This window comes from Platichthys flesus, chromosome 17 (assembly GCF_949316205.1).
Source record: "Platichthys flesus chromosome 17, fPlaFle2.1, whole genome shotgun sequence".
Taxonomy (NCBI): Eukaryota; Metazoa; Chordata; class Actinopteri; order Pleuronectiformes; family Pleuronectidae; genus Platichthys; species Platichthys flesus.
Window position 1 is genome coordinate 902,526 of NC_084961.1, and position 24,748 is coordinate 927,273.

Genomic DNA, 24,748 nt, shown 5'->3' on the forward strand with positions numbered 1-24,748 from the left:
TCTGTAGAGGGGATGTGTGTAGAGGGGATGTCTGTAGAGGGGATGTGTGTAGAGGGGATGTCTGTAGAGGTGATGTCTGTAGAGGTGATGTCTGTAGAGGTGATGTCTGTAGAGGGGATGTCTGTAGAGGTGATGTCTGTAGAGGGGATGTGTGTAGAGGGGATGTCTGTAGAGGTGATGTCTGTAGAGGGGATGTCTGTAGAGGGGATGTCTGTAGAGGGGATTCGTGGCGACGCCTCGAGTCCTTCACGCTGTAGCAGGACAAACCGCGTCACTATGGCGAGAGGGGGTGCGGTCTGAAGGTGCGTGGACGAATCATCATGGCGACGGCCTTCAGAGAATAGAAGTCTGAATCCTTCCAGGAGAACCACACGATGCCGTCCGGCCCCAGCAGGTTCAGAGCTTTCAGAGTGTAGCGCCCCCCCTGGTGGAAAACAAGTAACACATTAGCATATCACACAATCATCAGACACTTGTCCGCTATCGATATATTGACATTTGCAGTTAGAATCAAACGGTTCTTTGGACAAATCGATGTGTGACTTTGCTTCAACTCATTGAGCCCATGGACAGATGTCCGTGGGGTCGCTTCTCGTACACACAGATTTCACCCGACTCTAAAACAAATAACCTCGCGTCAGAATCGAGCTCAAATCGCACAGTGGGTCATTTTGATTGGAGCAGATGCACATGAGCCGGATCATCGGACGTCATCCATCACGTCCTGACAGAACACGTTGTTCTCGACCCACCTGGTAGTAGACTCCGTTGAGGTTGGCGTAGAAACATTGGCGGAACCACCAGCCCGAGTGACTGATCTCGGCGCAGATGTTGCCCGTGTCCGGCGTGCTGAAACCCTGGAGGTCGTGGTACCACCCGAACGAGTCCTTCGCCGTCCCACTGAAACCAGACACGTGGAGGCGGTACTGGTTCTCCTCGTTCTCGGTCCTGCAGGAGGAGCAGAGAAAAACCTTGTTCTCATTTTACAGAGAAACCATTTTGCTGAGTGAAACGTGAGAAACCAAATCGGTCAAATCCAGATTTATTTCACTAGGTTTGTGACACTCAAATAAATGTATCCACCATTTTACATCGGTAGGTTTAGGGTTAGGGTTATTGTTAGGACTCATCCATCTCTTTCTACCTGAAGCTGTGGTAGAGGGCGTGTCTCTGGGCGTGGCTCCAGTCCTGCAGGTCGATGCGGAGGCTGTACTGATCCTGATTGGACAGAAGATGGAGCTGCTGGTTCCCAAGCCAGTGTTCTCCTCGAGGATCACCGAAGCCTTCACGGTACTCTGACCAGCCGCGGTTAAAACTGACTGAGCCGTCACACCTTCTCTGAAACACTGTCCAGCCTCCACCTGGTGCACACACACACACACACACACAAACACACACACCAGGTTCTCATCCCTCTATCATGTAATATTCATGCTGCCTTCATACATGTGAGTGAAGGGAACGTTGTGTGTTTGACCTTCTGTCTCCATGTCGCAGTAGACCGGCAGGTTGGCGCCGGGCGACAGGACGATGGTGTAAACACCAGAACGACGAACACCGTTGTGATACAGAGACGCACAGTCTGAAGGACAGAGAGACAGGAGCTGTCCACCTGAGGGAGAGGGACGGACAAACAGACGGTGTTTCACACAGCGTCACAGGACAAACTGTCAGACCTGAGTTTAAACGGGTCATCTTCAAACTGTCCTCCTCTGCTCGGGCAGGAGTTCCCCAGGGTTCTGTTCTGGGTCCACTCTTTTTCTCTCTGTGTTTTATTTAAATCTTTTCAAATCCAACCTTTTAAAAGTATGAGATTTTTTCTTATTGGATTAAAGGCTCTGGTTTGAATGAATTTAGAGTTTTATCAGTATTTTAAATAATTATAACTGTATCTTATTGACTGTAGATTAATGATTTGACAGCTGATTCTTTGAAGTTGACCTGCAGCACATGAAGAGTTTGTTGTTGTAGTTTTAGTTTGTTTACTCTTCACATGGCTGTGAGTTCACTTGTTTTTCTAAAACCTGAACTTATTGCAGCTTTTAAAATTAAAATATAAGTTGTGCACTTCTTTCATGTGTTGTTTTGTTTCATGAGCATCATGCAACTCACCGCTGTGTTAGTTGCGTGTGTACCTGGGGGCAGTGTGTCTCGCAGGTCGCGCGGGGGGGTGGTTCTCACAACCTTGACCTTGCAGCCTGCGTGGCGGCCCACGCGCCGCACGGCGGCCGACAGGTTGCGGAGCTGCGCCTGCAGCTCGTCCAGAAGCACCGCGTGCACGTGGACCAGCGGGTGGACCGCAGCGTGACGCAGCTCCAGAGAACGAAGCCGCTGTTCAACGGTTGAGTTCAGAGTCGCAGTTTGTTCCTCCTGAGAGAGAAGAGGAGGGATTCGATCTGTACCAGGGTTTGATGAGGTTGATTCAAACAAAGCTTTTATATTTGAAAGTAACGGGAAGACGAACATGGCCGAGTTCTAAAATAAAATAAAAACCACAAGGATTCATACTTTCAGTCGATTACACACAAAGTCATTTTGAATATTCTGTCACTAAATCTTCAAACTAACTGAAACGCTTCAGATCATTTGTTCATCAGGTTGAAGGAGACACTCTGTCCACCGTGGACAAAGAGCCTGCAGCTAATCTCGTTAGCATTCAGGGTTAAGCAGGAATTAGCAGGTGTCAAGACAAAGAGGTAAACAGAGGAAGAGAGAGAGGAGGGTGAATGTGGTGCCAGGTGGTGCCAGGTGGTGGCGCTATATGGTCAACTCAGATTCTAGAAGAGGGCATGTGATTGTAAATAAAGACGGACGAAAGGACAGCTCCCTTAAGTGAGTTGAAATCATCTGGATCGCCCCCTGGTGGTCGGCTGCAGTTTGGACACAGTTGAGTGTTTTTCCAGAATCTCGATACTGCAGCTCAACTTCATGACACTACCGCACAGACCCTGGTTCTGAACTACTTCAGAAGAGCAAGATGGCAGAGACGTGTCATCCATCTTTATTTACAGTCTGTAGCCAGAGGGGCTACGTCTACCTGCACCTCCAGGGCTTTGACTTTACGCTGGTGGATCCTCAGCTCCACCTGCAGCTCCAGCATCGTCCCTCTCAGCTCCTCCAACTTGTCCTTTCTGTCCTGGTTCTCGTCCAGCCAGTAGGAGACGTCCTCTGTACAGCGGAACATATCCGGGCAGTGCTCCTGTGATGTTCCCACAGGGGGCAGCGTTGCCCTCAGCCGGCACTCGCCGTTAGACATCAGCTGGCTGCTGTACTCGCCGCACTGAGGTGGAGAAGTGGCAATGATCTGGTCTGTGTTGTTGACACCAGAGGCGCCACTGGGAACCACTGGTGTGTCTACAGGGGACAGAACAGGGCGTGTGTCCTGCAGGGAGGTGGGAGGATGCCAGTCTGCGTCCTCATAGTCGTCCTGGTTAATGTCCAGTACGTCCCAGTTTGTTTCTATACTCGTGTCTGGGACATCCCTGCTTGTTTCTCGGAGGGAGTGGGGGTGCACGTCCTCATCATGGCCAATGTCTGTGTGTTCGTCAGAGGCCACAACGTCACCGGTGACACATCGGAAGCACCGGCCGCCCAGAGCGATGAGAACCAGGAACACACATGGCCACTTCATCCTTCACACCCCCGACTCCTACTCCTTGGTTTCACCCACTTTGAGCCACAAGTAGAGTCGGTGGATCGGCTTCAGGGTCCGACCTCATCGCAGAAACACGACGTTCCAGCTCCAGCTGCTGGATCCAGCATGAAGGACACCTGGAGTCTTCACCTCCTCCAGTGGTTCACACTTCTTCTCACTGACTTACTGGACGTGTCTGAGAGGAGAGAAGACCTGGTCATGGAAATTCAGGTCCATGAAAACAAAGAGGAAATCAAAACAAGAGACAGAACCAGAATCACTAGTTCTACGTTTACCAGTATTATTAGTGATTGGAGATAAAAATCACCATCATTAAATGTTTTAATACGGCTTTCAACTGTTTTATTAAGAGATAATAACTTAATAATAACACGCTGAGAGTCGGAGCCGTCTTCAGTTCTTGAAGTGATGATCCTCAGGTGAACATGAATTTCATAATAAAATAATAAAGTTGAAACACTTATTCCTACCTGTTGTCTGGTACGTCCCAGTTCCGACAGTGGAAACCACAGCCTGTGTGTGTGTGTGTCAGCACAGTGTATGACATCTTATCCTGATAAACCTCCAAGGGGATTGGCAGCCATTGTCCTGGAAAGTAATGGATTACACATGAAGGGATTAGAGTGTTGTGACTACAAGTTAAAGTCACGGACATAACGCAGAGTGTGAAAGAGACGAAGTGAGAGAATAAAGTCTCTTTAGAATTTCACCAGGATCCAAAACCCACTGATCAACATCTGGAGGCTCTGCTTTGCCTGATGTTGTGTTTTTAGATAAAGGTGCAGATGTGTAACTGTGCGTGAGAGCGGACTTTTCTACAAAGTGAAGCCAATGCCTGAAACCTGCAGTCTCTGTAATGGCCAGCAGAGGGCGACTCCACTGGTTGTGTCCATGGAGGTCGCGGAGGAAACGACTTCTCTGATTAACTGTGATGGAAAAGTTTTATCAGGAAGTTGTGACTGAAGAGGTCGGGTCTGTGTTACCATGGAGAAGTGTCTCTGTGTGTGTGTGTGTGTGTGTGTGTGTGTGTGTGTGTGTGTGTGTGTGTGTCTGTGTGTTTGTGTGTGTGTGTGTGTTATTGATTGTACGGAGGTTCAAGGCCCGTTCACTCCTCTAATGGGTTTTTATTTATCCTCCCGCCTCCAGACGCTGCTCAGTTTGTTCCATTAGACACAATTTTTAAAAACCATCAGAACTTCATGAACAACATGAACTGAAGGTTCACTTAGAAAAAATAAACTCATGAACCAACAACCAACAAATTGTACTATGTGTGTCTGTGGTGATGCTGCTGCAGCTTTTCTTTCTGAGACTGTTGAAGTGACCTGTGTTGATGGAACCAGAGCAGAGAAACAAGTGCTGCCGGACTGGTCCCAGAACCTGAACTGGAGAATCACTTGTAAACTCATCATTGATATTTATCAGATCTTGTGTCTGAATCGCACCACATGTTACTCTGCTCTTCCTCCGGCCTTTCACGACATCACGTATGAAGCTAATTAGAACGATTCTCCAGATGAACGAGACCTTCCTGAAACACATCAGCGTCACTGTGGCAAACTCCACACCTTTGACTTCCAGTGGCAGAACAGAGGTTTACCAGTAGGTTCCCATCGTGCTCATTAGTTATCATCTGCCTGTTAGGGTTAACGTATCACATGTTATTTCCATGTCCAACAGAACAGTCAAGATACTCAGACAGATTCCATGAACTCTCAGAAAGAAGACAGAACACATGTTTATAAAAACAGCTGGAGACAGAAAACATCTTCATCAGGAAAACGTCCGGTTGAACACGAGCTTTACGAATGGAGTCGTCCTCTTCACCCTCTTTCCACCGGGATCCGGTGAGACTCACAATTCGTCACCCTGAGGCCTCGGACAAAGGCGTGTGTGTAACTGTAGACTCCGAGCCGCAGGTTTGATCCCCTCTTCCCCTCTGTGACGACATGGCGCTGCTGTGCTAATCTGCCAGAGACGTCAGCAGACATTTCACATTGAAGGATGCTTCATCAGAACTGCTCGGCAATCGTCCGATTAGTGTGTGTCTGTGTGTGTGTGTGTGTGTGTGTGTCTGTGTGAAGCTTCATCAATTGGAGAAGGTTTTTACCGGATAAACGTTGAGATTCAAGAGTTCTCGTTTTATTTTAGCAACACACAATTGTTTGGATTTAGTCTAACACCAAAATACTAAAAATCACAAATATCAACCTCGCTAGAGTCTGCACGGCCGCCCTGTAGAGCCCCCCCTCTCATCTGTTCAGTACTGGACTTGTTTCCCTGGAAAGTTTACGAGGTTTTAATTTGTGTGTTTGTGTGTGTGTGTGTGTGTGTGTGTGTGTGTGTGTGTGTGGAGCAGAGAAAAGGGGTTTGATATTTCATGTGTTTACCATCATGAATGAGAGAATGATGGGGAGAGTTCAGCTATGACGTAATTGTCTGTGTGTGTGTCTGTGTGTGTGTGTGTGTGTGTGTCTGTGTGTGTGTGTGATTGTGTGTGTGTGTTTGTGTGTGTGTGTGTGTGTGTGTGTCCTTGGCTGACAGGATATAAAGTGGACGCTCAGTTGCAGGGAAACAACCAAAGTCTTTGTCCAGCGGCCGAACGACAAGAAACCAGAAGGGCGAGAGAGACAGGTCAGTGTGGTGAGCATCTTCATCTTCATCTTCATCTTCATCTTCATCTGTTCATATCATTTATCATTTCAGAAATTTGAATTGATAAATCTTGATTTTATCATAAGTATGGGACAGGATCTTACATTTTTACTTGTCGTTTTAATTAATCTTCATACAAGGTAATAAAGCATTCTGCAATAAAAACAGCAATTAAATAAATGAAAGAAGATAAACTTTATTGAAGTCAAGTTAAACTTTCATCTTAAACATTTCAAATTCTCATTATTATTATTTGTATTACAATTATTATCATTGTTAATTTATTTTGAACAAAAACAATAACTTTTTTATTGTTTTCTGATGTGATCATCTGAACTTAATTATCTTCAGTTTTAATTGTTGTAATAAATGTTCATTTCAGCTCCTAACAATTAGATTTTAATACTAAATTGTTATTTTTTCTTTTTTGTGATTACAAAATAAATGTCAAATAAAATATTCAGTGACAAAACATCTGTGTACGAAACATTAACTCAACATATATGATAATATCAGAATGCATTCTTCAATATTGTATAATTATGAAAGATTATTCATACTTTTTAAGTGAACTCTAAAGATTTAAAAAATGTTTATATCTATTCTTATTTTGAAAGACTTTAATGCATAATATATATGTACATATAAAATTCTTATAGATATATTCTAATCATGTATTTCTTTTCTTTTTGAGTCATATGTTGGGAATTAATCTCTTTTATTTAACTGCAAATGTTTAAATTATCTAATAAATGTTATTGTTGTTAAAATACATTAATCTTTGCTCTGTTATTATAATTGGTAGTTTTTCAGTCTTAATACTGTTGACAGTTAAAATGTCAGTTTTATTGGTAAATACAGTTTGAGTTGATCAAATGTGATTCGATGATGACCGGGTGTTGTTGTCTCTGATTGGCCAGCAGGATAATGCGTCCTGTGTGGCTATTGGTGGCCGTGGCTGTGGTGGGTGTGGTCAGCGGAGACGACAACCAATGCTGGGAGCATCCTAGCTGCCAGGAGGTCAACGATGAGAGCAGCATGATGGTGACACACACGCAGACAGACACACACACAAACACACACACGTACACGCTCACACACACACGCACAAACACACACACGCACACACACTGACTGACATTCTCCAAACACTCAGTGTGATGAGATCTACCTGATGTGACAGAAACCATCTTTGAAAAACATTTATTCAACGTGTAGTTTGATGCGTGACTATCCAGCAGCCAGCCACCAGGGGGCGATGGAGATGTCAGGAGCCGTCCATCTTTGTACAATCTAGGACATGACATCACAAGACATTCATCCTTTGTTATCATCGTGCAAAATTTGACAATAAAAATTTGAACTCATTAAAAAAAAGAGTAAAATAGTCATAATAATAACAATAAACTTTTTAGCAAAGATCCCCCAACAAACACTACAGAGTCGGGGTTCTTGATTTCTTGATTTCTCCTCCTGCAGGAGTGCATCCAGCTCTGTCGGCCTGACCTCCCCCCCGAGGCCTCCTCCTCCTCCTCCACCCCTCCGGCCAAGCGCTCCTACTCCATGGAGCACTTCCGCTGGGGGAAGCCCGTCGGACGGAAGCGTCGCCCGGTCAAGGTCTACACCTCCGATGGCGTGGAGGAGGAGTCGGCCGAGGTGTTCCCCGAGGAGATGCTGAGGCGGGAGCTCCCGGCAGCAGGAGACGACCAGGAGACGCTGGCAGCGGGGGAGCAGGAGAAGCTCCATGATGTCCACGAGAAAAAAGACAGCACCTACAAGATGAAGCACTTCCGCTGGAGCGGCCCGCCGGCCAGCAAGCGCTACGGGGGCTTCATGAAGAGCTGGGACGAGCGCCTCCAGAGGCCGCTACTCACCCTCTTCAGAAACGTCATCAAGGACGAAGAACGGGAGACAACGGGGGAACAGGGGGGGGAGATCGGAGCGACGAGATAGAGAGAGAGAGAGAGAGAGAGAGAGAGAGAGAGAGAGAGAGAGAGAGAGAGAGAGTTCCCACAGCAATGCCTTCATCTGATCGAACAACAAATCAAATCAAACTCAAGCTCAAGTTGTTCCCTGAACGTCTCCAAACTGAATCTGTTCCATCTTCACCTTCACTGCAGCTCACTGTTGTTTTCACTCATTAACACGACGACACAAACGTCTCCAGGTGGAAAGTGAAGACATCAAACTGAGAGAAGCTGTAAATCTGTTCACAATCTGCTTGAAAAATGACTTTGATTATTAATCAACCGTCAGAATTGCAGCCGATCAGTTTTCATCGTGGTTCATTGATAGTTCGCGCTGCACGATGTATTTTCAGATGTGGGAGGAGCTTCGTGTCTGGACTTTCTGAGTTATGACAGTTTAACTCTCAACAAACGCCAGATGTTACTTTCAGCTTTGCTCGTTGCTTATTTAGTCATAAACATGTGTATGTGTAACGTGTTAAAGAAGTTCTGTGTGAACATGTTAAAACACAAACAATAAAAAAAAGTTGAATCATGCTTGAATTGCTCCGAGTGTGTTTGTGTTGGAGCAGCAGAAACAAATCAAATCCACTGTCACTGTTTGATTCCTTCAGAAAGCTTGTAGATTTGTTTATTAACAGACTCAGATATAATGTTAATATTAAAACATTTTTAATATAAAACACTTCACAGACATGAAAACAGATTCAAACTTTATATCCTGTCTTTTATTTCTAATCCTGAACATTTTGGGGTTTTGCTCGATTCATGTCGATGATATTTCACTTTATTTTACTATGAACTTTAAACTCTTGAAGATTTGTCTAAAGCTCATGAACTTCACTTCATGCTCACCTGGTTTATTAATTACTAAACCAACTCGTCTGGTTTACTGACAAATCAAAGGAAACAATTTTGATTCAAACACAAAGATCTTTATTATCTGAAACAGGTCAAAGAACCAGAACATTCAAAGCAAGAAGAGACTGAGACCAGTACCAGAGTCCCAGGTCAGGACTGGGCACACTGGTCTCTCCTCAGGGTCTCTGACAGCGGGGTCTGGGAGCCCTGGGAGGCCTCGCAGGTCACCGACCCCGCCTTGCTCCACCGCTCAGCAGGGAGCCTCAGGGTGCTGCTCCAGCTGTAGCGCCCGTCGCTCTCCAGCACCCCGGGGCCGCTGCTCTCCTCCCAGCCCCCCCCACCGCCGCGGCTGCCGTCCACCTTCCAGGACAGAGTCCAGTCGGAGGGGAAGCCCTTGTTGGCCAGGCACATGAGCGAGGCCGTCCCCTGCTGCAGCTCCTCGCTGGAGGGGGGCAGCACCGTCAGGCTGGGGCGGACGTCACCTGTAGGACACAGCCATCAACTTAGAGCGGCAGCTGTCACTCAAACACCAGCCTCACTGCAGATCTCTGCTCCAGTCACTGTTTCACTTCCCTTTATCACCACACAACTCACACACACCCACAAACCGATTCTGCACAATAAACTTAAATATACACAACATGTACAAACTCATCAGATTATCTGACAGCCAACAAACATTTGGGATTCAATCCTTTCCTTTGAAGAAATGATTTCAAACTTCAATGGAAACAACATATATTTAAATTTATGACGGAACGTTTTAAAATCTTTATCTTCACTAAGTTTTGTTCATCACATTCTTGTCCTATATTCGAAACAAGCATCTGAACAAAAGGAAACTTAGTTCATCTTGACATATTTATCTGTAAAATTATAAATGAATCCCTAAAAACATGTTAAACTGACTTGATATCTTTTCTGACACACACTCACTGAAACCTCCGACTGCAGAGACTCGACTCTCTGACTCGGTTTTAACACAACTAAAGCGACAAAACCTCAAGATGCAACTTTAAAGTCGAATCTGGGGGAAATGATTCATCCTGTGATCTTAATGTTTGTGATTCATTTCAGGGACTTTTCACAGTTTCTGTTGCTGAAGCCAACTTTGTTTAAAATATTTGAAAAAAGCTTTAATCGACGTGGAAACACAGATCGTCTTCCTGCACATGATGAATATGAAAGAAATGAAAAGAGAGGTGAAATAAAATCTTAAATATTTGACTTACTTCCAACGTCCAGTCTGGTTCCTCCACCACACGTGTACCACAGTGATACACACTCACTGAGCCGTCGTACAAAAACCTCTGAGGACACAACTCTCTGACTCTGAAACAATCAAACACACCAGAACTGCTGTTTGTGAAATCTGTCTGAGTAGAATAAATAAATAAAAAGAATAAATAAATAAGAAGAACAAATAAAAAATGAAATGTTTTAATCTTTGTACAAAGATTTTCAAGAAAACCAAGCTGTCGTAAAACTACATTCAAATAGGAGAAGTCGTCTTGAAACATCAAATCAAAACTACATGATGAGAAGGTTAACTCCTCCTGATCAGCCATTTGATAAATAATGATTATAAGATTTATTGATGAACAGCATCATCACAGCATTTCCATAGAGTCACTTTGCATCCCCAGCTCCACGCTCCACTGCTCTGGGACAGTTTATAGTCCCGGGAGCTGAGGATGGGAGGACAGACGGTTCTCCCTCATGACCACAGACCTCCTGCTCTTCAGAAACATGAGCTTCACCTCCGTCCTCGTCTGGACTCTGCTCTGCCGCTGCTTCACAGGTAAAGTCCAGACCTTCTAACTCCTCTGTCGACTCGCTGCCTCTGACATGAAGCTGACGAACCCACCGCGCTGCTGCTTGTTTCTGTCTCTGTGTCCTCAGAGTCCAGGGGACAAGTCACAGTGACCCAGCCTGGAGCAGTGAGCTCCGCTGTGGGAGGCTCCGTCACCATCTCCTGTAGAACCAGTGAGACTGTTTGGAGTTCAAACCGTTTGGACTGGTACCAGCAGAGAGTTGGAGAAGCTCCCAAACTGATGATTCACACGACTTCCACTCGAGCTTCAGGGATTCCAGGTCGTTTTTCAGGCAGTGGCAGTGGCACCTCCTTCACTCTGACCATCAGTGGAGTCCAGGCTGAAGATGCTGCAGTTTACCACTGCATCGGGGAGTTTGATGCCAGCAAGTGGGATTGGTTCACACAGTGAAAAACCACCGTACAAAAACCTTGTGAACAGAAACTGAAGTGACTGCTGCAGCTGGACGCTTCACACTTCACTGAAGACACACACACACACACACACACATGGAGGGGGGGGGGGGGGGGGGTAGAGAACAAGTCAAACTAAAGCTGAGAGTTGGGATGAAACCGCTCGTCAGTGTTTCACTTCCCTCTCTGAGCTCTGAACCGTGGCAACAGACGGGTTTCAGTGCAGAAGATAAAAAGTAAGAAAAGTGAGAAAATCTTTACTGGTACAAGCTGCCTCGGAGAAGTTAAATACTTATATAGTTTTCATTTCAAGAGAAACACCCCAAAAATATGGACGTTTATGTATATATATATATATATATATATATATATATACATATAAGTAAACAGATAACTCTTCATATACCATCATATCAGTTTTCTGAGGACATGATGTATATGAGGACTTTATTGTAAATGAGGAGTTATCTGAGGACATGATGTATATGAGGACTTTATTGTAAATGAGGAGTTATCTGAGGACATGATGTATATGAGGAGTTATCTGAGGACATGATGTATATGGGGAGTTAAGACTTTACGGTATATGAGGAGTTATCTGAGGACATGATGTATATGAGGACTTTATTGTAAATGAGGAGTTATCTCAGGACATGATGTATAAGAGGAGTTATCTGAGGACATGATGTATAAGAGGAGTTATCTGAGGACATGATGTATATGAGGACTTTATTGTATATGAGGAGTTATCTGAGGACATGATGTATATGGGGAGTTAAGACTTTACGGTATATGAGGAGTTATCTGAGGACATGATGTATATGGGGAGTTAAGACTTTACGGTATATGAGGAGTTATCTGAGGACATGATGTACATGAGGACTTTATTGTAAATGAGGAGTTATCTGAGGACATGATGTATATGAGGAGTTAAGACTTTACGGTATATGAGGAGTTATCTGAGGACATGATGTATATGGGGAGTTACCTGTGGACATGTTTATTTATCTAACCTCTGTGGTGTGAAACTGTTCATCTCGTCAGTAATATGAAGTGTTCTTCCCACCAGGTGTAACTGACGATTGAGTTCAGATGCAGGTGGAGAAACCGAGATGTTTCATTCTGAAGATCTTCACGTAGGAATCAATATTTAAACCGTGGCTTAGTTTCAGGTATAGGTTAGTGGGGACACCTGCTGGTTGACAAGTGTCACTACAGGTGTCTCACCAGAGGAGGACAGCAGCAGCACAGCTACTTCAACACATCTGTTAACATGTGGGTCCATTAGTTGTACCATAAAAAGTACCACGTTATAGTTATTATTGTTATTATTATTATTATTATTATTATTACTTTTACTGTCATTTTTATTATTATATTTATTGTTATATTATTATTTTCCTATCTAATATTATAATTACCATTCTAGGGTAAAGAGAACAACAGTTCGAAAAGTTTAGATGAGACAAAATGTGAAAACATCTCCAGGATTCTTTTATCTTCAGTTTCTTTCACACTGAACCTGTAGATGTTTCCAACTGTACCTCAGCATGATCAGGGCTTTTATTTTGAAACAAAGACCCGGATGTGCGACGGCATCACTCTGTGGCTCTTGATTTTTGGTTCTGGGTATAAACAGAGTGGCTGAAGTCTAGTTTCTTCATTAGCTCTGGATCTCCTCTGGATCTCCTCTGAATCTTCTCTGGTTCTCCTCTGGATTTCCTCTGGATCTCCTCTGTGGATCTCAGGTGAGATGACGACCTCCCCCCCCGGCTCTGCGGCCCTTGACGGGATGTACTCGCATCTGATCGAGGCCGATGACGAGCAGCACCGCAGGACAGATGTGGAAGGTAAGAATCAGATCCAGATGTTGTGCTTCATCTCTCCTGTTTGACTCAATATCAACCTGGGACACAACTCCAGCTGCATCATGTCTCCTTCTCTTTCATGTTCACCAAGCAGTGGAGAGAAGTACAGAACTTTTTTTCACATCTATAAATATTTTACCTTCTTTTATTCTTTGAACCAAAGAATATTCCCAGTTTCCTGAAGCCAAACTCAAGATCAACCAATCACACGAGATGACAAGCAGCAACTCTTTTTTATAAATGCTTAAGCTCGAATAAATTAGGTCAAATAATCCTTTATCAGTCAATCCCGGGGACACTTGTCCATAAATCCAAACAGACAGCTGACAGACAACAACAACTACTACTGCTACTGCTACTATTAATAATAATAATGATAATAATAATAATATTAAATCCTGAATATGTGTATAACCTGTGATTTCTGCCTCACAAGCAGAGAAGATTCTGTTTACTTTGAGCACAAACAGAGAAAGGCGTCACAGTTTTGAAAAGGGAGGAAACTTGGGAATGTTGAGCTGAGGAAAGTCTCGGCCCCTCGTGAATCAATGAACGAGACTCATATGCTGTATAATTACTTTGTGGATTATTTGTTTTAATTTAATAACCCCCCCCCCCCCTCCTCCCAGTCTCCCAGGTCAGACTTCCCCCCCGGGTGAGCGGCCCCAGGCCCTACCGCCTCGCCACCATCTGCCTGGCCACGCTCTGCACCATCATGCTGTTCTTCCCAATAGCCGTGGCTGCACAGGGTGAGTAGACGTAAGGTGACCGTTGCTGCTCCTCTGATGTGTTCCTGACATGTTCCTGACATGTTCCTCGCGTGTTCCTCACGTCAGGCAGGTGCACAGATCGACCCCTAGTGTTGCACAAGCAACTGCCCTTTTGCCCTGGATGAGAAAAGTGCCCCTTCTGCTGGGGACAAATCTTGTCTCATTCATCAATATTTAAGAAAAAAAATTACTCTCTCTGATATCAATTCCCCCCAAATGTGTTGTGACATCTGAATTTTTGCTCCAACCTACCTCACGTGTTCCTGACGTGTTCCTCAAGTGTTCCTCAAGTGTTTCTGAAAGATTATAAACGTCATATTTGGGCTGCAGATGAATTCACTCTCTTCTTACTGGTCCGTGGTTCCACAGGTAAAAGCAAACCTCAGGGAGCCGGTGAAGTCGCCCCAGAGCCACAAAAGAAGACGCAGGATGTGAACGTGACGGCTCTGACCGCCAACATCAGCGCTCTGCTGCAGGAGAAGAAGCAGCTGCAGGTGCAGGTTGATGAGCTGCTGGTCCAACTGGCCACCTTGATGGCCACTGAGGGTACAAACCTTTTTAAATGGACGTGTATTTGACTTTGATCGAATGATTCTTACTGATACGTTTTTCTATCTTACTGAATTAATGACTAATGACTATATAAGTCAATTGTTTCAGGTTCATGGTACTGGTTGGTTGCTCGTTGCCTGGAGACGTCATGAAACTGTGGGACAAGAAGATCAAATGAATCAAAGTGTGTCTGTGTCCTTCTGCAGCTCCTGAGGTGATCAAACCGACCGAGGCCGCCATCGTCTGCCCCGTGGAGTGGCATCTCTTCAACAGCAGCTGTTACCTCATCTCCAGACTGTCCAGGAACTGGCATGAGAGTCAGTCGTACTGCGAGAACCAAGGCGCTCACCTGGCCATCATCCACTCGGCCGAGGAGCAGGTTCATCCCAACACCTGAGCTGCTGGTAGAACATGAACATAACATCAACTGTTAATCAGGGATGAACCTGTCGAACACGCTTCTTCCTCCTCAGACGTTCCTGTGGGATCTACTTCCCAGAGGCCACTGGAACGCCTTCTGGTTCGGGATCACTGACGAGCAGACGGAGGATCAGTGGAAATGGGTGGACGGATCTCCACTGGTCGGAGGGTAGGTTCATGGATTCAGCAGCTTGTGATGGACTCAGTGAGTTGGGGGCTTTGGTTGTTTCTCACAGTCTCCTCTCTCCAACGTGCTGCTGGAGCTTCTTGTTGCATTCGTCCAAAGAACTTAGAACTTTGTGGATTTCTCTGAATTTCTGTTTCTGAGTTTTATCTTGAGGTGAATCGTCTGAGGTTCTGGCCTCGACACAGAAACATCCCAAAAAATGTTTATCTCGTTCTCTATCTCTACCTCGTTTAAAAAACCCAACCGAGAGTACGTCACGTTTAAACCCTTCTTTCCATTTTCACATGAATCCACTCAAATTACAACTAGAATGTTGTTTTCAAAAGGGCCTGAAGAGCAAAGAGGTCCAGAAGGAAGAAGAGACTTCAGAAGGAGCTTTGAAAGAGATTTGAGACAAATTTACCAGAAGCTTTGACCATTTAAAAAAAGACTGAACTTTTGCCCCAAACTGGTTTTCTGGCTCCAGATTGTCTGAGCCACACAATCCCGACTGACCGATGGACCCTGTTAAACATTGACTGGTCACAGACCAGCAGCCTTCAGTGCAGGTTTTGATGATATAAGTAACACATGTGAGAGAACAGCTGGAGGGAGACATCTGACCTCTGACCTCTGACCTCTGACCCCTGATGAAAAGCAAAGAGAGAGGAGCTGAAATATGGAACACAGATGTTTGTCTTCTGTTTTCTATCCTCTGTGTTTACTTGATGTTTCTGAAACCATCAGATTTGTCTTCCTTATTTTTTTAATATTTTCTGATGACCGATCTTTTGTCGTCCCTCTTGTGGCCCCTGGTTCCTTCTCTTCCTCTTTTCCTGACTCTGCTCTGCTGTTTCACAAAGATTTGACATTTACTTTAATATTTTATCTTTATTCAATACTGTGCAACTTTTATAATTCTATATTGAAATTATATAATTCCACGGTAAAGAGTAAGATTTCCATTGAATCCCTGGGTATTTATGGATGAATTGACTGAGTCGTTGAATCTTCTGTCCTCACTCCAGTTTCTGGGAAGTCGGCGAACCCAACAACCACATCGACGAGGACTGCGGCTACATGATCAAAACTGAGGTGTTGGAGCGAGTGGCCGTGACGAGCTGGTACGACGCCCCCTGCCACATGGCCTTGGAGTTCATCTGTGAGAAGGAGATGGGCGCCGGTGTCAGCACGGCCATTCCACACTGAGGCGCAGAGGGATCAATCAGGGTTTCCGATCGCCTGCAGCTACAGATATCTTACTTTCTTAATTTTCTTTCAAAACCTCCACTTTTAATTCACGTTAGTTTGATATGAAGACAATCCGATGTTGATATTTAGCCTGAAAGAATGGACTCAATAAAAGTCTGGCTGCTGTTTAAACTAGTAAAGAAAAGTAATCAAATGATTTTTTACTAGTTTGTGAAACAAAAGACGTAATTTTACACTTCTGATATGTACGTAGAAGGAAAGGGTAAGAACTGTGGCTAAAAATCACCATCAATATTAATTTACAATTAATAAAGTCTGAATATTAAGTATGTTATGTTTTGATGTATTTCTATCATGCTTGTGTTTAAAGGTTTAAGGCTTAATGTCAAAATCAATTTGTTTTCTCATGTTTTTTTGCTAGTTTTATAAAAACATGTCCACTAACTGTGAATGTAATCGTTGAATAAATATTGAAATACTGAAAAATAAATCAATACTGAAAGATAAACTATCCTCTAATCATTTAATGGATTAAAAACACAACCTTGTAAAACGTGATAGTTGACTGTTGTATGTAATGTTGTTGTTGCCCAGCGGGTGGCGCTGCTCGAACAAACAACCTTCAGTCAAAATAGCGATTCCAGTTTTCCTACTGCTGCAGTTTTAGACCTTTCAAAGTAAAACCATATTCAGTCTCTAACACATTCATTTGCATTTATTCATCATGTGAATTATTTAGTTTAAAAAAAAGTTAAAATCAGGGTTTTAAGTGTTATCTGAGGACATGATGTATATGAGGACATGTATATGTATCTAACCTCTGTGGTGTGAAACTGTTCATCTCGTCAGTGATATGAAGTTTTCGTCCCACCAGGTGTAACTGACGGTTGAGTTCAGATGCAGGTGGAGAAACCGAGATGTTTCATTCTGAAGATCTTCACGTAGGAATCAATATTTAAACCGTGGCTGAGTTTCAGGGTCAAACTACTCGTTAGTGGGGACATCTGCTGGTTGACAAGTGCCTCTGCAGGTGTCTCACCAGAGGAGGACAGCAGCAGCACAGCTACTTCATCACATCTGTTAACATGTGGCTCCTTGAGTTGTACCAGCAAATGTACCACGTTATTATTATATTTATGTTTATTGTTATTATTGTTATCTTTATTATTATTATTGTCATTATTTTCCTATCTATTATTATAATTGCTAGGGTAAAGAGAACAACAGTTCAAACAGTTTAGATAAGAAAAACATGTGAAAGCATCACCGGTTCTTCATCATGAATAGGGCTTTTATTTTGAAACAAAGTCCTGGATGTGCAATGGCGTCACTCTGTGTTACTTAACTTTTGGTTCTGGGTATAAACAGAGAGGCTGAAGTTTAGTTTCGTCACTGAGTCTGGATCTCCTCTGGATCTCCTCTGGATCTCCTCTAGATCTCCTCTAGATCTCCTCTGTGGATCTCAGGCGAGATGATGACCTCCCCTCCCGGCTCTGCGGCTCTTGACGGGATGTACTCGCATCTGATCGAGGCCGAGGACGAGCAGCACCGCAGGACAGATGTGGAAGGTAAGAATCAGATCCAGATGTTGTGCTTCTTCTCTCCGGTTTGACTCAATAACAACCTGGGACACAACTCCAGCTGCACTACGTCTCCTTCTCTTTCATGTTCACCAAACAGTGGAGAGAAGAACAGAACTTTATTTCACATCTATAAATATTTTACCTTCTTTTATTCTTTGAACCAAAGCTATAAATGCTTTAAGCTCGAATAAATTAGGTCAAATTATCCTTTATCCGTCCACCCCGGGGACACTTGTCCATAACTCCACACAGACAGCTGACAGACAACAACAACTACTACTGCTACTACTAATACTATTAATAATATTATTATTAATTATAATAATAATAATATGAAATCCTGAATGGGTGTATAACCTGTGATTTCTGCCTCACATCCACACTAGTGAAAGTAATTTGTGCTCGGTTAGAACATTGAGGTGCAGTCCACACACGTCCCTGAATCTGTTCTGACACGTCTCAGATACAAGTCGAACTTCTCCTTCGTGAACAAAAGACTCCACACTGAACACAATTAGTGTAGAATTATTTATACAGAGTTCTGGAAGCCATGGAATTGTGTTTTTAAGATTCAAAAGCACAGTAAGAGCTCCTCTGATCCATCATCGTGATGTGAAAAGATGTGTGATTCTCACTTTTATGATTTTTGAGCACAAGCAGAGAAAAGCTTCAACATTTTGAAAAGGAGGGAACTTTGGATGGTCGAGCTGAAGTAAGTCTCGGCCCCTCGGCTCCACGGAGGTTCCTCTGACGTCTCAAGGAACGAGACTCATTTGCTGTATATTTACTTTGTGGATTATTTGTTTTACTTTAATAAACACCCCCCCCCCCCCCCCCACTCCGCCCAGTCTCCCAGGTCAGATTCCCCCCCCGGTTGAGCGGCCCTGGGCCCTACCGCCTCGCCACCATCTGCCTGGCCACGCTCTGCGCCATCCTGCTGATCTCCATCATAGCCGTGGCTGCACAGGGTGAGTAGACGTCAGGTGGTTTGTTGTGGGACTGAGGTGTGAACTGGCTCATGTGTGTTCACACCTCAGAGAGCAGGTGAACCACGAGTCCCCATCTCTTCTGTTCTCGGACTGTTCACCTTCACAACTGCTGACTTTACACCTTCAGTCCAGAAAAGAGGATCTAATGGTTTGAGCGTTGCAACACATTTTATGGAATATTAGCCAATAGTGTGTTACATGCGTTTAGTACATGTGTGCGTGTGTGTGTGTACTTGATACACTGAAAAAGCTGCGGTGTGCAGAAGCTGAAAAGCTGATTCTGCTTTTAATCATCTTGTTGACTAAACTGCGGCCAGTTGAGTCAGAGGCTGATCTCAGACCTGATCTGAACCACTGATGTGTTCCTGACATGTTCCTGACGTGTTCCTCACGTGTTCCTGATGAGTTCCTGACATGTTCCTCATGTGTTCCTTACTGGTTTGTTGTGCAATAATGCTTAAAAAGTGACACCATAGAATGGTGTGCCTTTAGGCATTCAATAAATTTGGTTATCATAATAAAATATAAAACATTAATATTTAAAATATTAATCGGTTCAATGGTTCCACAGGTAAAAGCAAACCTCAGGGAGCCGGTGAAGTCGCCCCCGAGCCACAGAAGCAGACGCAGGATGTGAACGTGACGGCTCTGACCGCCAACATCAGCGCTCTGCTGCAGGAGAAGAAGCAGCTGCAGGTGCAGGTTGACGAGCTGCTGGTCCAACTGGCCACCTTGAGGGCCACTAAGGGTACAAACCTTTTAAATGGACGTGTATTTGACTTTGACTGGATGATTCTTACTGAATTTACAAGTAATCAGTTGTTTCAGGTTCACGGTACTGGTTGGTTGGTCGTTGCCTGGAGACGTCAGGAAACTGTGGGACAAGAAGATCAAATGAATCAAAGTGTGTCTGTGTCCTTCTGCAGCTCCTGAGGTGATCAAACCGACCGAGGCCGCCATCGTCTGCCCCGTGGAGTGGCATCTCTTCAACAGCAGCTGTTACCTCATCTCCAGACTGTCCAGGAACTGGCATGAGAGTCAGTCGTACTGCGAGAGCAAAGGCGCTCACCTGGCCATCATCCACTCGGCCGAGGAGCAGGTTCGTCCCAACACCTCAGCTGCTGGTAGAACATGAACATAACATCAACTGTTAGCTAAGGAGCAGCTTCAGCCACAGACTCATTCAACCCGCTGCTCTAAGGAACGATACAGGAAGTCGTTCCTCCCAACCACAATAAGACTGAACCACTCCTCTACCTCTGTCAGAGCCACCATCACAGAACTGACCTAAACACACCTGTCTCCTTCACTGTGCACCCTGTACAACACTCCATACACTGGAACACTCCACATCATATGTGTTAATATAAACCATAATGATACTATATATCATTTTATACAATAGTATTGTCCTTTTTACACTCTGTCTACATATTCTTACACTCATAGTATATTATATTATCTATTGTGTAGTCAAATACTTATATTTATACCTCTACTATATATCATATCATATTATATCATACTCTTTGTATATTCTTTGTTTATATAAGTCTATATACACTTATTTATACATGTGTACATTTTATTATTATTATTATATTTACTATTATTATTATATATACTGTTGCTGCCATTACTACTATATACTGCTATTATATTGGTATAATCACTTTCATATATAAATATATATATATTATGTTATATTATATTATATAATATATATATTGTACTATTTTTATATACTGTCCATCAATAACATTACCATCATATCATCAGTACTATTACCATCATCTTGCCGCTGCACCTTATCTACCTATTTATCTTGTGTTTCTGTTTTTATTCTTTCTACCTCAATATTTTTTATTTTATTCTATTGTATTCAAATATACCGGCTGCTATGACGACTTAATTTCCCTTCGGGGATGAATAAAGTAATCTATCTATCTATCTATCTATCTATCTATCTATCTATCTATCTATCTATCTATCTATCTATCTATCTATCTATCTATCTATCTATCTATCTATCTATCTATCTATCTATCTATCTATCTATCTCTAATCAGGGATGAACCTGTAGAACACGCTTTATCCTCCTCAGACGTTCCTGTGGGATCTGCTTCCCAGAGGCCACTGGAACGCCTTCTGGTTCGGGATCACTGACGAGCAGACGGAGGATCAGTGGAAATGGGTGGACGGATCTCCACTGGTCGGAGGGTAGGTTCATGGATTCAGCAGCTTGTGATGGACTCAGTGAGTTGGGGGCTTTGGTTGTTCAGAGGATGTTCCCCTCTTCTTACAGTCTCCTCTCTCCAACGTGCTGCTGGAGCTTCTTGTTGCATTCGTCCAAAGAACTTAGAACTTTGTGGATTTCTCTGAATTTCTGTTTCTGAGTTTTATCTTGAGGTGAATCATCTGAGGTTCTGGCCTCGACACAGAAACATCCCAAAAAATGTTTATCTCGTTCTCTATCTGTAGCTCGTTTAAAAAATCCCCTTGTTTACAGAACTCTTCAACCTCGTGTTCCATGACACAAGAACCATTTTGACCGAGAGTCCGTCACTTTTAAACCCTTCTTTCCATTTTCACTTGAATCCACTCAAATTACAACTAGAAGGTTGTTTTATTATTAATTAATTCAACTTGACTGTGATAAACAAAAGGGCCTGAAGAGCAAAGAGGACCAGAAGGAAGAGGAGACTTCAGAAGGAGCTCTTAAAGAGATTTGAGATAAATTTACCAGAATCTGTGACCAAAAAAAAAATCTGAACTTTTGCCCCAAACTGTTTTTTCTAGCTCCAGATTTTCTGAGACACACAAACACGACTGACCGATGGACCCTGTTAAACATTGACTGGTCACAGACCTGCAGCCTTCAGTGCAGGTTTTGATGATATAAGTTGTGAGAGAACAGCTGGAGGGAGGCATCTGACCTCTGACCCCTGACCCCTGACCCCTGATGAAAAGCAAAGAGAGAGGAGCTGAAATATGGGACACAGATGTTTGTCTTCTGTTTTCTATCCTCTGTGTTTACTTGATGTTTCTGAAACCATCAGATTTGTCTTCCTCATTTTTTTTATATTTTCTGATGACCGATCTTTTGTCGTCCCTCTTGTGGCCCCTGGTTCCTTCTCTTCCTCTTTTCCTGACTCTGCTCTGCTGTTTCACAATGATTTGACATTTATCTGTCCGTCCCCAGTTTTTGGGAAGTCGGCGAACCCAACAACCACATCAACGAGGACTGCGGCTACATAATCAAAACTGAGGTGCTGCAGCGAGTGGCGGTGAGGAGCTGGTACGACGCCCCCTGCAGCTTTCCCCTGCCGTACATCTGTGAGAAGGAGATGGGCGCCGGTGTCAGCACGGCCATTCCACACTGAGGCGCCGAGGGAACCAGTCTCTGGCTCGTCAGGGTTTCACAATCGCCTGCAGCTACAGATATCTTACTTTCTTAAATTTCTTTTATAACCTCGTATTTTGATATGAAGACATTCCGATGTTGATCTTGCCTGAAACAATGGACTCATTAAAAGTAATTTTCCACTTCTGATATGTACGAAGGATAAAGCAGGAGCTGTGCCTAATATCATCACCACCATCAATATTAATTTACAATTAATTAAGTGTGAATATATAAACCTATTATAAGAAAATAATTCTAACCGAATTCTTGTTTCTTTTTAACTTGACTCTCTTCATTTCACTTTGGGCTTTAACCCCATTCTTATGAATAAATCATCAATTTGAATAATTACCACTTTCCTTAGAAACTCTTATTTGTTTAAAATCAATATAAGTAAATGAAAGAAAGAATATCTTTCAGATTTGAATGGTTAGTCTCCACCTGGTGGTCACATGGTTTACTAATTACTTTTATTGTACGTATATAATATTTTTTATGTTTTGATGTATTTCTAACATGCTTGTGTTTAAAGGTTTATGGCTTAATGTCCAAATCAATTTGTTTTCTCATGTTTATTTGCTAGTTTTATAAAAACATGTCCACTAACTGTGAATGTAATCGTTGAATAAATACTGAAATACTGAAAAGTAAATCAATACTGAAAGATAAACTATCCTCTTATCATTTAATGGATGAAAAACACAACCTTGTTCAACATGATAGTGGACTGTTGTCTGTAATGTTGTTATTGGCCAGCAGGTGGCGCTGCTGGAACAAACAACCTTCAGTCAGAATAGAGATTCCAGATTTCCTGCTGCTGCAGTTTTAAACCTTTCAAAGTAAAAGCATATTCAGTCTCTAACACATTCATTTACATTAATTCATCCTCTGAATTATTTAGTTTTTTGAAAATTAAAAATTAATATGTGTTAATGAGTTTAAAGAGTTCATCTTCTAATTAACTACATGAAACAAGATGCAGGATTATAATTGGACACAATCTATCTGTGTGTTTATTTGTAATCTGAGTATTTCTACTTTGCACCAATCTACCTTCCTCAGGGTTTTTATCAAACAGAAATCACAGAATCAGAAACATCTTCATGGCTCCAGTGGCGACTGGTCGGTTCCTCTCTGAGCTGCTGGACCTCGTTCCACAGCATCTCGTCCACTGAGCGAACAAGTCAAAGGTAGAGAGGGGAGGGGAGGTTTGTTCGGCTGCTTCCCTCCTGAGCTCGTTACCACAGGGAGTTATCAGGAAGCCAGCTAGCCCTCTTCTGTCACACTTCATTAGGGCGGATTACAGGCCCACGACTTACCCGGAGGAGGAAGGAGAAACTCCCGGCTCGTTACTCGCTCGCTGTCATAACGTCCAAACACTGAGGAACCAGAGCTCAGAGGAGAACTCCAGGTGACCGCTAGAGAAGACTGGAGTCGCTGAGTCATTAAAAACCATCTTTCATGTGTGTTTTCATTAGAATATTTAATCATGTTCAGCCAATATTTAGATTCATAGACTCACTTGTGTTGTGTTTAATTCTAAAGCAGCTTCACCGTGTTGATACCACAAAGACTTAAATTATTGATCTGGGAAGTTTGACTCACAGAATGTTTCATTTAATTATTAATCCTCCTGGTAGAATAATAAATATGATTTAGCTGTAATACTGTTGTAAGGCGACCTCTAGTGGCTGACGTCAGGGGATGTTAGTTAAAGGAGCGACCGAGCCGGCTGTTTGAATCCCGTGTGAAAGGAAAAGTCAGCGTTCTTTCTTTTATTCATATATTTCTTAAGCTAACCAGAGGTCTGGTTTATCTGATACGTGTAAACTCACACGAGGCTTGAGACAAACGTCCTCTAAGGTCGTGCATGTTGAACTACTGGAATGGAATTGAACGGCAGACCAACACGGACCTTCACATACGTGTGATCGGAACAAGAGGGCAGAATGTGGTCAACCCGCTGTCCCTCGTGCCTGAGCAGAAAACGTAAAGGACGTGAGGACTGTGGGTCAAACCCCAACCTGAGCAGCGCCCCCTGCAGGCCACATATCAACTGAAATTTAAACCCGATCAAAAGAGACATTCCAGACTTTTCTCTGAGGTTCATATTGATCCAGTAATCCAGCTCCTACAAATCAGCAAATCATTCATAAAGAAAGTGTGTATTGGATTTTCCTGTATGACTGAAACGATCCTGAGCAGGAGGTCGTTATGTGCCTTGCTCCAGGGCACTAATGGACCGTGCAGGCGTTCAACCTGTGAGCGTTTGACCAACAAATGAAGCCGACAGGTCTCACCAGGTTCTGAAGCGCTGATGTCAACGAGGCCTGAGCCAGAAACCTGCTGCTAAAACAAGAGAGGCTTAAGGTGAAAGTCAAACTCCAGCGATGATCTCAGCAGGAGGCCGTGATGCA

General features: G+C 43.4%; 4 protein-coding genes and 2 gene segments (V, D, J or C); 4 read left to right on the forward strand and 2 right to left on the reverse strand.

Annotated features, from left to right (window-relative positions):
* Positions 1-252: 252 nt before the first annotated feature.
* On the reverse strand, positions 253-3,840 carry LOC133972839 (fibrinogen C domain-containing protein 1-B-like). Of its 2 annotated transcripts, none has more exons than XM_062410424.1 (6): positions 3,044-3,840; positions 2,136-2,370; positions 1,478-1,612; positions 1,145-1,361; positions 753-948; positions 253-424 (listed from the first exon to the last, which is right to left on the reverse strand). In XM_062410424.1, exons 1-6 carry the CDS (start codon positions 3,629-3,631, stop codon positions 275-277), a joined length of 1,521 nt encoding a protein of 506 aa, XP_062266408.1. In that variant the 5' UTR covers positions 3,632-3,840; the 3' UTR covers positions 253-274. The 2 variants fall into 2 exon arrangements, with proteins under 2 accessions (XP_062266408.1, XP_062266409.1); XM_062410425.1 differs by having other exon boundaries at positions 272-424; positions 2,113-2,370.
* Positions 3,841-6,197: 2,357 nt separating this feature from the next.
* Positions 6,198-8,814, forward strand: LOC133972590 (pro-opiomelanocortin-like). Of its 4 annotated transcripts, none has more exons than XM_062410122.1 (3): positions 6,198-6,289; positions 7,234-7,354; positions 7,790-8,814. In XM_062410122.1, the coding sequence occupies exons 2-3, from the start codon at positions 7,238-7,240 to the stop codon at positions 8,261-8,263; spliced, it is 591 nt and encodes a 196-aa protein (XP_062266106.1). In that variant the 5' UTR covers positions 6,198-6,289; positions 7,234-7,237; the 3' UTR covers positions 8,264-8,814. The 4 variants fall into 4 exon arrangements, with proteins under 4 accessions (XP_062266106.1, XP_062266107.1, XP_062266108.1 ...); XM_062410123.1 differs by having other exon boundaries at positions 6,214-6,289; positions 7,231-7,354; XM_062410124.1 differs by having other exon boundaries at positions 6,228-6,298; positions 7,231-7,354.
* Positions 8,815-9,190: 376 nt separating this feature from the next.
* On the reverse strand, positions 9,191-11,146 carry LOC133972296 (Ig kappa-b4 chain C region-like). The segment is given in 3 exon segments: positions 9,191-9,620; positions 10,371-10,470; positions 10,629-11,146. Coding segments are annotated over 3 exon segments (510 nt in total).
* LOC133972298 (Ig kappa chain V region 3315-like) lies at positions 10,818-11,717 on the forward strand. The segment is given in 2 exon segments: positions 10,818-10,939; positions 11,041-11,717. Coding segments are annotated over 2 exon segments (405 nt in total).
* Positions 11,718-13,009: 1,292 nt separating this feature from the next.
* LOC133972292 (CD209 antigen-like protein 2) lies at positions 13,010-16,861 on the forward strand. The gene is made up of 6 exons (XM_062409657.1): positions 13,010-13,215; positions 13,863-13,982; positions 14,373-14,549; positions 14,762-14,934; positions 15,029-15,144; positions 16,170-16,861. The coding sequence occupies exons 1-6, from the start codon at positions 13,119-13,121 to the stop codon at positions 16,348-16,350; spliced, it is 864 nt and encodes a 287-aa protein (XP_062265641.1). The 5' UTR covers positions 13,010-13,118; the 3' UTR covers positions 16,351-16,861.
* An 867-nt stretch (positions 16,862-17,728) lies between these two features.
* On the forward strand, positions 17,729-23,001 carry LOC133972293 (CD209 antigen-like protein 2). The gene is made up of 6 exons (XM_062409658.1): positions 17,729-17,921; positions 18,785-18,904; positions 19,497-19,673; positions 19,852-20,024; positions 21,030-21,145; positions 22,128-23,001. The coding sequence occupies exons 1-6, from the start codon at positions 17,825-17,827 to the stop codon at positions 22,306-22,308; spliced, it is 864 nt and encodes a 287-aa protein (XP_062265642.1). The 5' UTR covers positions 17,729-17,824; the 3' UTR covers positions 22,309-23,001.
* The last annotated feature ends 1,747 nt before the right edge of the window (positions 23,002-24,748 follow it).